Source organism: Nerophis ophidion, linkage group LG29 (assembly GCF_033978795.1).
Source record: "Nerophis ophidion isolate RoL-2023_Sa linkage group LG29, RoL_Noph_v1.0, whole genome shotgun sequence".
Lineage (NCBI taxonomy): Eukaryota > Metazoa > Chordata > Actinopteri > Syngnathiformes > Syngnathidae > Nerophis > Nerophis ophidion.
Window position 1 is genome coordinate 27,645,874 of NC_084639.1, and position 15,710 is coordinate 27,661,583.

Consider the following 15,710-nt stretch of genomic DNA (forward strand, 5'->3'; position numbering starts at 1 on the left):
CCACTGGGTTGTGAGTTTTTCCTTGCCCTTATGTGGCATCTGAACCCAGGATGTTGTTGTGGCTTGTGCAGCCCTTTGAGACACTTGTGATTTAGGGCTACATAAATAAACATTGATTGATTGATTGACGTTTATCATTTGTTTTCAAAATGCTTACAAAAAAGTGGGACCCCAAAAATGTACTGTGGGGCCCTATTATCCATGATTTGACCCCATTTTGAAAATTATTAGCACCAACACTGATGGAGTATTGGTGCGTGCAAAAACAGCAGCAAGCGGCTGTGGCCTGCGGGCCGTTTCTAATACTTATCAAATATCATCCCGGGGGCCGTAGATCATTCATTAGCGGGCCGGATCTGGCCTGCGGGCCTTGAGTTTGACACCACTGATGTAGATCTATATCTGCTGAACAGATTTACTTTACAAATGTCACGCCTGTAAGTTTATGTTTTGGTTATGGTCAGGTTATGTTTAGTTTTTTGGACATTTTTGTTCTGTTTTGGCACTTCCTGGTTTGTTTTCGTCTCCATGCCAACTCATTAGTTTTCACCTGTCATGTCACATCCTTATTCTCAGCCTCACACCTGTTTTCACTAATGATCACGGCTACTTAAGTCACTCTTTTTCTTATCTTCATTCTGGGATCTTCACACTCGCACGCACCCTACCCATGCTGCACCTCATTCACGCCCTCGATTATCTGCTTCATGCCTTGCAATGCTGTCCATTTTGTCCACGTAAGTTTTTGTTATTCATGCCACTGCGCAAGTGTTTTTGTTTCATGTTTGCAGTTTATAGCCTTTGTGCTAGTCTTTTGTTTCATAGCCCAGTTTTTTGTAACGCCATTGTGCGCGCTTTTTGTTGGCTCCTGTTTTTAGTTTTTGAGTAAATAAATTAAATATGTACCAACCTTCACGCCGTTTCCAGTCCATTCGCTTTGCACCTCGGGAATACAACTCAAGACCAAGTCCAAGCCCGACAACAAAAGAGAAGTGTGGGATACTTCCCTTGTTGCTTTATTTGTATTTGACTTTATTAAATGTTTGGGCAGCATTTTAGTAAACAATACCAATTTTCTTTTACGTGAAATTGAATAGAATTTATATATATATATATATATATATATATATATATATATATATATATGTGTGTATATATATATATATATATATATATATATATATATATATATATATATATATATGTGTGTATATATATATATATATATATATATATATATATATATATATATATATATATATATATATATATATATATATAATAAGTTGGGGGCTATAGCGAGGCGTTGACGGTCTGTTTCCAGGCGGGAGGTCGAAATCTAAGCGGCAGTCAGGGAAGTAGAGGGAACAAAGGGAGACGAGACACATAGCTCGTAACGCAGGAAGTCTGCTCTCGAAACAACAATAAGGACACGGGACAACAAACAGGACGGGGGAGAAAACACAGAGAGAGAGACAGCGGGTTTGCATAGAGACGAGAATAGGCTTACTGTACAGGAACAGGTAGCTACGTTCTGGCACGGGATTTCAAGTTGTGCAAGTGACAGTCATTGGTACTTTAACTTTAACTTACGAAAGCAGGAGAGCTGGGAGATTGCGAATTGATTGCAGCGCCCGTGGGCGTGTCCCCAGGCGCTCTGCGGAGCTCATTGAGGACTGCACAGCGGCATGCGCTTGCAGCGTGACTACGCGAAGCACAATGATTCAGCATCCGAGTGACAAGCACGGTCGATATTTACCTCCTCAGATGGTGTGGGTTTTTGATTGATTGATTGAAACGTGTATTGGTAGATTGCACAGTACAGTACATATTCCGTACAATTGACCACTAAATGGTAACACCCCAATAAGTTTTTCAACTTGTTTAAGTCGGGGTCCATGTAAATCAATTCTTGATACAAATATATACTATCAGCATAATACAGTCATCACACAAGTTCATCATCAGAGTATATACATTGAATTATTTACATTCCAGGGTGTTAGGTTTGGTTGAAATCAGCACTTCAGTCATCAACAATTGCATCATGTGAGAAATGGACATTGAAACAGTGTAGGTGGGACTTGGTAGGATATGTACAGCCAGTAGTGGTTATAGAGAGATCAGAAAGTATAAGAACAAGTATATACATTTAATTATTTACATTTGATTATTCACAATCCGGGGAGGTTTGGGTTGCAGCTGCCTGAGGTATTCTTGAAGGAGGGTGTGCCTAATGTTGGGACTTATTTTAAAGTTAAAACACCAATGATTGTCACACACACACTAGGTGTGGCGGAATCTGTCCTCTGCATTTGACCCATCCCCTTGTTCACCCCCTTAGAGGTGAGGGGAGCAGTGGGCAGCAGCGGTGCCGCGCCCGGGAATCATTTGTGGTGATATAACCCCCAACTCCAAGCCTTGATGCAGAGTGCCAAGCAGAGAGGTAATGGCTCTACTTTTTATAGTCTTTGGTATGAATCGGCCGGGGTTTGAACTCCCGACCTACCCATCTCAGGGCGGAAACTCGAACCACTATTAAGGTGGTCAAAGTTAAGAATTTGGAGGATTTCTGGTCACTTGTGAGGGCACCAAAGGGGCTTCTGCGTGTGTGCCGATGTGGTAATGTGCTGTAAGTGGATTTTACTTTTTAAAATGTTTATTAATGTAGCAATATGGTTGTTAAAGTTAAGGATTTGGGGGGTTTATGGTCAGTTGTGAGGGCACCAAAGGGGCTTCTGCGTGTGTGCCGATGTGTTAATGTGCTGTAAGTGGATTTTACTTTTTAAAATGTTTATTATTGTAGCAATATGGTTGTTAAAGTTAAGGATTTGGGGGTTTTATGGTCACTTGTGAGGGCACCAAAGGGGCTTCTGCGTGTGTGCCGATGTGTTAATGTGCTGTAAGTGGATTTTACTTTTTAAAATGTTTATTATAAAATGTTTATTATTGTAGCAATATCGTTGTTACAGTTAAGGATTTGGGGGTTTTATGGTCACTTGTGAGGGCACCAAAGGGCCTTCTGTGTGTGTGCCGATGTGTTCATGTACTGTAAGTGGATTTTATCGTTTAAAATGTTTATTATCCTAGCATTAAGGTGGTCAAAGTTAATTTTCTTAACGACGCTGTGCTGCATGCTAATTGGTAACTTCCGCCGCCAGCCGCAAACACACCCCTGGAGAGTGGTGAGGAAACCGGGGACCGGACCGCAGTTTTTCCCGCGGTGAGAAGGGTCCTCCGGGGCGCGTTTTGCCACCGCAAGACAAGGTCGGAGCGTAAGCGACTGCAGCCGGCGTATCGTGTTTTTGTCGGAGCCCACTCCCAAAGTCCCAAGGCCTTGTTGCCGTGGCAACACGGCGATCCGTTCACACTGCCGATGATTGTTGTGTCACTGACGTGTGTGTGTGTGTGTGTGTGTGTGTGTGTGTGTGTGTGTGTGTGTGTGTGTGTGTGTGTGTGTGTGTGTGTGGCGAGGACAGCTGACTCATCATTCTGTCTTCCATCATCCGTCCGTCCTCTTAAAGGTGCCCTTTTGCGAGCGTGGAAGTGGCAGGAACCTTCACACAAGTGGACTAAGTAGGCCGGCGTTACGTTCCATTGACCTCCGATGGCGTGTCGGGGTGAGGTGAAGGCGGCGGCCTCGTTAGCTTGTCATTTATGCTAAGCGTATTTTTTTTAATGCGCTTTGGAGAAAAAAAACAAACAGAAGAAGGAATGAGCCGCGGCGCTCCTCGATGCCACGCTGCGGGAAAAAGCAGGTCAGCTAATTGGGACGGCTAAATTTACTTCCCGCCGCTCACCTTCGCCCGGCAAGGTGGTGCCGCCGGCCGTAACGAGGCCATCAGACTGGTGATGCGACGGCATGTCAGCGGGCGATGAATCAACACGTGTTTATCTTGTGTTGTTTGCCATGCACAGATTGCATTGTGCTATGTTAGCATGTTCAAAGTGGCTAGCCTAGCATTCAGTAGCCTCCAGGGCCGCCGGGAATATCTCTTCCACAGCTGTGGTCTGTAGGGGCCTCAGTTGTAATACACTTTTCCACCACTTGTGGCAGTAATGCCAATCTCAAACAAACAGAAGAAGTCATATAGAAGTGTCTTTAAGCGCCAAAAAATATGACTAAAGTAGTGATACTGTCATTTCATTTGCACTTTAATTTTATTGATAGCTTAGTCGAGAGACATATTCATTATTCATTTTGATTATTTATCCATCCATCCATTTTCTACCGCTTATTCACTTTTGGGGTCACGGGGGGCGCTGGCGCCTATCTCAGCTACAATCGGGCGGAAGGCGGGGTACACCTCATCAAGTCGAGACAAGTCGCCACCTCATCGCAGGTTTTGATTATTTACTTTAGCTCAAATAATATCTTCAATAATATTTTCCATGTATTATCCGCAGATATATACTGGAGTGACAGATTTTGTAAATGTTTATTTTACATACCTTATTTGGTTCCAAAGGTGCCCATTACATGGCAGTAAAATGGCTGATCCAGCAAAACAGAAGCAATCATACACGGACCTTCTAGCTGCATAACGCATATAACAACATATTTTCACTAATTCCCTGTTTATGTTATTTATTTGCATAAATTACATATTTACATAATTTGCATTAATTGATTTTTTTATTTATTTGCATTAATTAACAGGAAGTCAGTGAAAATATGTTGTATGTGTTTATATATTAGTACTACTATTAGTACAATTACTCACAATAATATTATTGTGGCAAAGTAATATTCTATAAAAGTAATGTTGTGTTGGTTTTTTTCTGTTAATTCATATTAAGGCACAATACTACATGTTTTCTAGAGATAAATAAAAACATATTTGAACTGATATTTTCCCCCCAATTTTTTTATTAATGATTTTGTAAAAAGTTCTTTATATCACTATTTCTTTTAAATATTTGTATCAGTGTTTTTTGACAAATACAATCATAATTTATTTTAAATGTTGCTATTGAAGTGTAGTTCTGGTCTTTTTGCCCTCCCGGGCAGGAAGGTAACACAGCATAGCGGCTGGATCAAAAGAGATGTCGGAGACGCTTTGCTGAACAAAAAGTTACTTTATTACAAGTGAGGGTCATTAAACAGGTCTGCAGTATCCGGAGGACCTTAGGTTAAAACAATGAGGGACTCCTAACCTGGAGAAGCCAAACCATCAGTTTTATATTCCTTCTTTCTCTGTCTGGGTGTGTGCTAAGTCAGGACAGCACAACCTGACCATGTAAGGAGATGTTTGTGCGTAAGTTACAGGGAAGAAAACAGATGTATGCCATAACTTGTAGGTTGACGTTCAAGATAAACATGGAGTCTCTCCTCCAGGATAGAGCTATCACTTTTGCGTTCCAAAGTCTGGTTTTATTGCTTCTTCTCATGAGAGAGCTAATTCCTGTTCACATTTCAATTAAACCTGGTGGTCGGCTTTCTCCAAGTTGAATGTAAACATTCACCATATGTTGAATGATATTAGTCAATTCATTCACTTCACTATTATAAAATAATGTTTAGTATCGTTGACTCTTTTGTTTAAAAAAAAAAGAAAAAAAAGAAATGCGTTTATTACATTTCTTCTTGCGACCCATCAGCAGTTAGAACCAAATAACTTTCATTTAGAAAGAACAAGACGGAAACGCCATTCTGTTTTCGTGCGTGTGAGGGAGGATTTTGTGGGCGCTAATACTCGCACGGAGCCAGTCAGATGTGACAAAAGCCTTAATGGCTTTTTCCCACAATCCTTCACTGTTTTGACCAGCCAGCATTTCTCCCTCCATTAAGTGACCGCAACTTCTTAGCTGTTTTGCCCTGCAAGCAAGAGTTATGAAACACTCAAATATTTAGGAGGATTTAGAACGAAATAAGCACTGAGTCATTAGTAAAACACATGATTTTGTTACTTAAAAGAGCTATTTTTATACACTACGAAGGACAAAGCTCCCCGCCTATAAGACAATATTGCAAAAATGTATCATCCGTGTGATATAAGAAATAATAAAAATAGCACAATATGCCATATTTTGCATTAGAATAAAAAAAAAAACATCCTAAATTGATTTTTTTTTATATAAAGCAAATGATATACAAAAATATATCATATTTGTTTTTATGTGTTGATACAGTCTCAGTTGTTCATGAAAAAAATGCATCACCAGTTTTTTGGTTTGAATTCAAATACGATAAAATTATTGTTTGAAAGTAAAAACCTTTTTGGAAATATGTGATTTTTATTGGCTTCAAATTTCCGTGAAATTTGTTTTTCACTTTCCGATATTAAAAAATAAAATAAAAACAACTGCACCTACAAATTATGTAAATTGTTCAGTTTCCTCCTAAAACACACCAAATTACCTATTCTGTATATTAAAAAAAAAAAAATTAATAAAAACTCTTTGAAATGATGTGATTTTTATTGGTTTCAATATTTCATTCAGTTTTTTTCACTTTCCAATAATTAATAAAACAAAATAAACTGTACCTCCAAATTGTGTAAATTGTTTAGTTTTAACCTAAAACCCACCAAATTATTTATTATGTCTATTAAAAAAAACAAAAATGAATAGATAAAAACCCTTTGAAACTATGATTTTTATTGGCTTAAATCTTTTCTTCAGTTTTTTTTCACTTTCCAATAAAACAAAGTTCTCCAAATTTTGTGTTTTTTTGTTTTGTTTTTTGTTCAAACATAAAAAACTAAAATAAAAACAAAACAAAATAAGAAAACAACTTACACAATCTGGAGATTTCAATTAGGTTAAATTCCATTTGTCACTTTCCAATAAAGTGTGTGAGGTATTGTTTTTGTTTTAATCCCCAAACCACAAAATATTGTTTTCTCTGTTATTTTTTTATTGTTATTTTTGTTTTACAGAATTTGGTGATAGGACATTTTAATTGATTTCAGTTTTGGTTGTCACTCTCCAATAATAATTAAAAAAAAAAAAAATCCAAATTTGTGACTTCTTTCATTGGCTTTTGTTACAGTTGTCACTTTACAATAAAAAATTAAAAAAATAATTGAAAAAAAAAAAATATATATATATATATATATATGATTATTTTTGGGGGTTTAACTCCCTCTGTCCCCCCCCCTAAAAAAAAAAAAAAAAAAACAACAACAAAAAAATCCTTGTTTGAAAAAAAAAAAGATAGTTTTTCACCGGTTTCAGTTTTAGTTGTCACTCTCCAATAATAAAAATAAATAAATAAAACAATAAAAATGTGTTTTCATGTGTATTTTTTTTTTTTGGTTGAACAAAAAATGTTTTCTCTCTATAGAAAACATCTTAAATTCCATTTGTCACTCTCCCGTCCATCCATCATCGATCCATCCATCCATCCATCCATCTTCTTTCGCTATTGTCACTCTCCCATGAAAAAAAAAAAAAAAAAAAAAATATATATATATATATATATATATATACATATATATATCCAAAGTGTGAGGGGTTATTTTGTGTTTGTTTTAACCCCAAAACCACAACATATTTTTTTCTGTTAAAATTTTTTTTAACAAAATTTAGTGATAGGTGTTTTTCATAGGTTTCAGTTTAAGTTGTTACTCTCCAATAATAAAAAATAAATAAATCAAAATGTTGGGATTATTTTTTTTTGGGGGGGGGGGCTTTAAACCCAACAAAACACAAGTATTTCTCTCTGTAAAAACAACAACCCACTGGAGGTAATATCTAAGTTCAATTCCATTTTGTCATTTTCCCATAAAAATGTTTTATAAAATCTCCAATGTGTGAGGTTTTATGTTATCTGTTATCTGTTAAAGGGGAACATTATCACAATTTCAGATTAGTTAAAACCAATAAAAATCAGTTCCCAGTGGCTTATTTTACTTTTTGAAGTTTTTTTCAAAATTTTACCCATCATGGAATATCCCAAAAAAAGGCTTTAAAGTGCCTGATTTTCGCTATCTTTAAATCCATCGTCCATTTTCCTGTGATGTCATTTAGTGATGCCAACATGGCGGATAGCACGCAAGATGTAGCGACATTAGCTCGGATTCAGACTCGGATTTCAGCGGCTTTAGCGATTCAACAGATTACGCATGTATTGAAACGGATGGTTGGAGTATGGAGGCAGATAGCGAAAACGAAATTGAAGAAACTGAAGCTATTGGGCGAATAGCTATTGACGCTATCCGTCGATCGCCTTCGATTGAGTGTCGCAGGATATCCATACATCTCTGTGCTATGTCTGCCTTAGCATCGCCGGTCAAATGTGCAGACCAAACGATCGGGACTTTCACATGTGAAACAGGAGCAACTTAAATATGTCGATTGGTAAGTGTTTGTTTGGCATTAAATGTGGGTGGAGAGAAAGGCTGGATGCAAATATAGCTACAAATGTACATACAGCTAGCCTAAATAGCATGTTCGCATCGATTAGCTGGCAGTCATGCCGCTACCAAATATGTCTGATTAGCACATAAGTCAATAACAACAAAACTCACCTTTGTGATTTTGTTGACTTTGTCGATGGAAATGCATCTGCAGGTTATCCATACATCTCTGTGCCATGTCTGTCTTAGCATCGCCGGTCAAATGTGCAGACCAAACGATTGGGACTTTCGCATCTTGTGACACTGTAGCAACTTAAATCCATCGATTGGTAAGTGTTTGTTTGGCATTAACTGTGGGTGGAGAGAAAGGCTGGATGCAAATATAGCTACAAATTTACATACAGCTAGCCTAAATAGCATGTTAGCATCGATTAGCTGGCAGTCATGCCGCGACCAAATATGTCTGATTAGCACATAAGTCAATAACATCAACAAAACTCACCTTTGTGATTTTGTTGACTTTATCGTTGGAAATGCATCTGCAGGTTATCCATACATCTCTCTGCCATGTCTGCCTTAGCATCGCCGGTAAAATGTGCAGACCAAACGATCGGGACTTTCGCATCTTGTGACACTGGAGCAACTTAAATCTGTCAATTGGTAAGTGTTTGTTTGGCATTAAATGTGGGCGGAGAGAAAGGCTGGATGCAAATATAGCTACAAATGTACATACAGCTAGCCTAAATAGCATGTTAACATCGATTAGAATGCCGTGCCAATCGAAACACACTCCACGTAAGTCAACTTGAATCCGTCCCTGATCGTGTGGTTACACCCTCTGACAACACACCAACGAGGCATGATGTCTCCAAGGTACGGAAAACAGTTGAAAAAATGGAAAATAACAGAGCTGATTAGACTCGATGTTTGTAATGTGTTTGAGAAAATGGCGGACCGACTACCTAGGTGACGTCACATTGTGACCTCATCGCTCTGAGAGCGAATAATAGAAAGGCGTTTAATTCGCCAAAATTCACCCATTTAGAGTTCGGAAATCGGTTAAAAAAATTGTCTTTTTTCTGCACCATCAAGGTATATATTGACGCTTACATAGGTCTGCTGATAATGTTCCCCTTTAAAATGAGTTTTTCATTGGTTTTAGTGTCAGTTGTGGCTCTCGAAAAAAAAAAAAAAAAATCTCCAAATTGTGTAATAATTCTTGTTAGTTTAAAGCCAAAAACACAAAATGATTAACATAGAAAAAATCATGACATTTCACAATATCTGGAGGTACGTATTAATCCATGCAGGTTCTGTCATCCATGCTGTGGATGGACTCCACTCGCCCACGTCAGCATGTCACTGCCGTGATATTCTGCTGCAGGAAATTCCTCATCCTTAATTACTGTGGAGCGCATGTTGGGCGGAGTCAATGAAGCTGATGAAATTCACGTGTGATCAATACGTGCGTACTGGCAACATGCAGATCTGCTGACCCCCGAGTAACGTTTGAGAAATGTCCTGCAACCTCGGGATTGCAGAAGAGCGCTCGGTGTTTACTGCAGCAGCAGCCTGCGTGCATAATGAATGTTGGATGTCGGAAAAGCCACTTTAGCGTACACGGCCGCCGCGCGTGCTTCATAAATTATGAAGCTGTGGGGATTTTGCAAAGTCAACAGAACGCTGGACGTGGAACAAATCACGCGGCCGCTAATAGAAAAGCCCTTTAAAGATGCAGAAGACTCCCCACCTGAGGTCACGGGCAGCTGCTTAAGAAGACGCATGTGTGACCTAATCTCATCTTTTCTTGTCCGCTTTATGTGTTGAATGCCATTTTTCGGACAAGATGCTTGCTGAGATGTCCTAGCTAGCATTAGCATGCGGCTACCACGGATATTTGTATTTATAAACAGAGGACAGTTGGTCTGAGGGACGGTGCTGAGCAAAGAAATAGAATATATATTTTTAAATGCGACAGCGCTGCTAGCCTGCACCATACTCAGACTGAGTCCAATACGTCAAAAAGGTTAAGATCCATCCATCCATCCATTTTCTACCACTTATTCCCTTTCGGGGTCGCTGGGGGCGCTGGCGCCGATCTCAGCTACAATCGGGCGGAAGGCGGGCTACACCCTGGACAAGTCGCCACCTCATCGCAGGGCCAACACAGATAGACAGACAACATTCACACTCACATTCACACACTAGGGACCATTTAGTGTTTCCAATCAACCTATCCCCAGGTGCATGTCTTTGGAGGTGGGAGGAAGCCGGAGTACCCGGAGGGAACCCACGCAGTCACGGGGAGAACATGCAAACTCCACACAGAAAGATCCCGAGCCTGGATTTGAACCCAAGACTGCAGGACCTTTGTATTGTGAGGCAGACGCACTAACCCCTCTGCCACCGTGAAGCCCAAATGTTAAGATAATATCTAAATATGGAAAAGCTGCTGATGGTGTGTTGGGTAGAGAAGGAGGAACTCTCCAAGGTACATAATTACATGACTTCACAGAACTACTGTACGTGTGTGTACTGCATTCTATTGTGTTGTGTTTCAATACAATATTTATCCCCAAAATGTGATTTAAATGTCAAGTGTGCTGTTTTGCCAGGGTGCCAGGGGCAAATTAAATAGATTTCACCTCTGTGTAACATTGTTTCGCCATGCAGTGGGACGTCGATTCCCAAACTTAATTGGTTCTTGAACACGGTCCGTAAATCACAAAGTTTCTCAATAGGAAACAATGAACCATATTTTCCGGACTATAATGCTTAGTGGTTAGAGTGTCCGCCCTGAGATGGGTAGGTTGTGAGTTCAAATCCCGGCCGAGTCATACCAAAGACTATAAAAATGGCAGCCATTACCTCCCTGCTTGGCACTCAGCATCAAGGGTTGCAATTGGGGGTTGAAACACCAAAAATGATTCCCGGGCGCGGCCACCACTGCTGCTCACTGCTCCCCTCACCTTCCAGGGGGTGAACAAGGGGATGGGTCAAATGCAGAGGACAAATTTTACCACACCTAGTGTGTGTGAGACAATCATTGGTACTTTAACTTAACTTAAATTAAAATCCTTTTTTTTTTACGAAGCGGCTTATGTAAGGAATAAGTTTGGTTGAGCTTACCCACCTCGAAGCTATTTTATATGGGACATTCATCCTCCACTATGAAGCTGCACCACTTGATGTGTTTCAACATAAGAGTGATATTATGGTGTGTGCATAAGGTAAGACATATTATCTGCTGTTTTGTTTCGCAATATTATGCAAAAGCCCCTTTTTTTTTACTTTCTGGTAGCTGCTGATCTGTATTTGGGATCTGCATGAATAAAAATTGCATGAGTCCGCCTTAGTAGTCCATGGGACGCCGTAGTTAAGCTTCTTCTTTTTCCTCTATCTTCTTGTTATGTGACATTCACCCTCCACTGTTGCCATTTCTAATACAAAGTAGTGTAAAGTTCTTACTTATATCTGTCAGTAAACTCACCATGAAAGCACTAAAACATACCAGTGTAGTGACGATACATTATTCACCCAAGGAACGTTAGTTATTAGAGAGTTCCGGTTGGACGGTTTTTCACAGGACACATTTCCGGTGTTGTTGTTTTGGATTGAGGAGATGCTGCTTCGTTATTGATTGAAGTAAAGTCTGAATGTCATTAAAACAGTTAGCGCCATATTTGGACACTTCTTCCACTCCCGTCCTTGCACGCTACACCGCTACAACAAAGATGACGGAGAGAAGACGCTGTCGAAGTGGAGGCACGTAAATAAGAGCGCCCACAAAACGGCGCGGCTGTCAGAAAGCGACTTGAAGATGATGTGTGAAACATCATTCATGCAATATTTTGAGCAAAGAACCACCATTACATGTTATGTAGACCACAAGGAATTATTTTACATTTAGAAAAAAGTAATAATAATATGACTCCTTTTAATGTGCCCTATGATCCCGGTGCGCCTTTTATATGGATCAAAAATAGACCATTTATCAGCAGTGCGCCTTATAATCCGGTGCGCCCTATGGGCCAGAAAAATACGGTAAATATGAATAAATGGTTCCAGCCTCGACAAAAGTGCATATTTTATTGAAAGTGTGTATACTTTTAGTACAATCTATATTACACAACTATCTCTTTGTCAACAAACCAAAACAACAAGCCGCTGTCCGCTGCTAACATGCGCACATGCACAGAAGTACTTGTGGTGCCCTCAAAAACGATCAGAAATCACACAAATCCCTAACTTTAACATCCATATTGCTACTAAAGTGAATTAATTAACTCAAAATGTATTCTAAATATGATGAATGTCTATATTCACCTTGGAGAATGCAAACCACCAAGTTTAATTAAACAGTGGTATTCCAATTTGAGCACATAAATAGATAAGGCCTCTTAGTTTGATATTTTCAGGTGGATTGGATCACTTCTCGTAGGAAAAGAGGCTCTAATTGGGACTTTGGAATGCAAAAGTGATAACCATATCCTTGAGAAAAGACTACCGTTCTACCTCGACACCAACGTTTGAGTTATGGCTTAAAGCAGTGGTTTTCCAGACGCCTACACACGAACATCTCCTTTTATAGTCAGGATGCGCTCTCCTGACTTAACACACACACAGAGAGACAGAAAGTAGGAATATAAAAAACGATTGGTGACTTCTCCAGTTAGGAGTCCTTAATGTTTTTTTACCTAGGCTCCTCCGGCTACTGCAGACCTGTTTAATGACGCTCGCTTGCAACGAAGAAACTTTTTGTTCCGACGTCTTTTTTGATCCTGCCGCGCTGCTGTGTCGCCTTTCCGCCCCGCAGAAGGTGGCAAGACCAGAAATACACTTCACTACACTAATAAGTATTTAAACAATTTAAATTTACTGACATTACATCAACGCAGGAGGAGCTGACGAGAAAGAAGTACACAGAGGGACAGTAGGGAATGATCAAGGGACAGTGTGTGTGTGTGTGTGTACTTTGTAGAGGCGTTACTGAACGTAAGGTAGCGCTTCTTCTCTACTGTGAAATAAGTCTGCTCTGGCATATTTTTTTCCAGAAATATTTGAAATATATTCGGTTCACATGAACCATGCAACCGTACAGCACCCTGCTGTGCCATCCAGGGTAACGCACGGCGCTAGACGGGTATGAAATGGGAAGAACAGGAGTCTAAACTACCCGGTGGAAAGGTTGCCTTGGGTGACTTCTGTGCTGTGGATGTTTTCCTCCTCAACAGAAGCACTCCCGTGGTGGAGATTATGGAACGGCAGACATTAATCAGTGAACAAGATGCATCCCTGAAGCGCACCAAAGGAGTGTAAAGGCTACAAGTTTACGTGAATGCTTTCTAAATGCTCCTCTCTGTTGTGCTCCAGTCTGCTCGCAGTTCTCCAGGGGAGTGTATGCCATCTTCGGCTTCTACGACAAGAAGTCGGTCAACACCATCACGTCGTTCTGCGGGACGCTGCACGTCTCCTTCATAACGCCCAGCTTCCCTCTGGATGGCAACCAGCAGTTCATCATCCAAATGAGGCCGGACATTAAGGGGCCGCTGCTCAGCCTCATCGAGTACTACAAGTGGGACAAGTTTGCGTACCTGTACGACAGCGATCGAGGTAAGACGAGGACCTCTGTACGTCTGAAATCCAGGTGTTGAGCTAGACCTTTTTTCCAGGCTTATTTGAAGGCCGCTAAGTTTCTGAGTTACCACTGTTCATTTCATTGAAGCACATTCTTTCACATGTTTAAAGATACAATCTTTATCCCTTGAACCAAGCATGTCGTCAATGTTGATTGCCATTTTCTTCACTCTTAGACCAGGCTTCATCAGCTCAGCTGCAGTCTGAGGCCCCTTCTACACTAAGCCGGATAACCCCTTAAACAAATAATTAATTAGGTTAAGCCCGTTTCAGCCACACTAAACCAGCGTTTAAGGTTCCCTTCTTCCAAAATTTTTTTAGACGGAATCTCCGGCTCTTAGCTTTGTATGGACTCATTGATTGTTTACTAACTGAGTTCGTACAGGAAGTGACGTCAGAAAAAACTCACCACAGCCAGCTTCATAATAAAGCGGTTTCGAAACTCTGAGCTACCCATTGGAAATATGGAGGCGATTCCTGCAGACATCCCCGTTTGTACATGTACAGACGCTTGTGGAAAAAGAGAAAGCCATTGCAGCTATTTGGGATACAACACATCTCAGACTGCAAGAGAACTTTCCAATGTCCAGGTCAGCTGTGATTCTATTTACTGAAAAACATGGTCCATTTGTTAAAGGAGAGACAACGAGAATGCGGGCTACCGTGGATGTGATAAAAAAAAGGTAGCGTGTGCTTTGTATTACTTGGCCTTCGAGGGAAGACTACGGAAAACATTGAATGCTTTTGGACTGGCAAAGCAGACTGTATCAGTTATTGTCCGCCATGTATGTCACGGACTCAACGTCTAGGTCCAGAGTATATCAAGTCAGCAAAAAAGAATGAACAAAGAAGGTGAAGGCAAAATAGTGAGGAGTGTCCTGACCAGATATCTTGATACCTAGATTGATTGATGTAAAATGTTCTTTATCACATTGTGTAAACGGGCCTGAGGCCCCTTCTACACTAAGCCCACTAAAGTTATCCAGGGTAAATCCCACCAAATATTATCCTTGTCAACACACTAGAGATGCGCGGATAGGCAATTATATCATCCCCAACCGCATCACCAAAGTCGTCGTCCACCCGAACCAACATTTTATCAGAACCGCAACCGCCCGCTGAAATACATCAGAGGCCGGCAATCTTTACCACTCACAGAGCTATTTAAACCCGTTTCACAGAATGATGAAGACAATTGGAGCCGCTAACGTTCTCGCGAATATCCAATTGGCGTTCATCCTGATGACAAGAATAGATAGATAGATAGATAGATAGATAGATAGATAGATTGATAGTACTTTATTGATTCCTTCAGGAAAATTAAAATTTCAGCAGCAGTGTACAGAGTTGAGATCAATTTAAAAAAAAAAGTAAATAATGGGGGTTTAAATGGAAACAAAATAGAGAAATATTACAATAAGAATAAAAAATAAAAAGCAACAATGGGAATAAAAATATAACAGTAAAATAAGAATATAACTAGAGAAAGTAGGTAGTAGTGACCTGCTAGCGGGGTGTATAAAATAGTCAGGAAGTGTCATGAATACAAAGGATTCTGGGTATTTGTTGTGTTGCGTTTATGTTGTGTTACTGGGAGGATGTTCTCCCGAAATGTGTTTGTCGTTCTTAATTGGTGTGGCTTCACAGCGTGGCGCATATTACTAAGAGTGTTAAAATTGTTTATATCACAACCATTAGTGTACTCTGTGTCACCCAGTATGCCTTGCAGTCGTGTTGCCGCGGAAGCCACCTGAGACATCATACATTAAT

General features: G+C 40.0%; 1 protein-coding gene across 2 annotated transcripts in view; it reads left to right on the forward strand.

Annotated features, from left to right (window-relative positions):
• The window catches only part of gria2b (glutamate receptor, ionotropic, AMPA 2b), a 94,949-nt gene that overhangs the window by 27,652 nt on the left and 51,587 nt on the right, over window positions 1-15,710 (forward strand). For both annotated transcript variants that reach the window (XR_009805043.1, XM_061892166.1), the window contains exon 4: window positions 13,677-13,916. Coding sequence is in view for 1 of the 2 variants with exons in the window: in XM_061892166.1 (XP_061748150.1) it covers window positions 13,677-13,916 (240 nt within the window). In the remaining variant the exon portion in view is untranslated. The remainder of the gene's footprint in view (window positions 1-13,676; window positions 13,917-15,710) is intronic.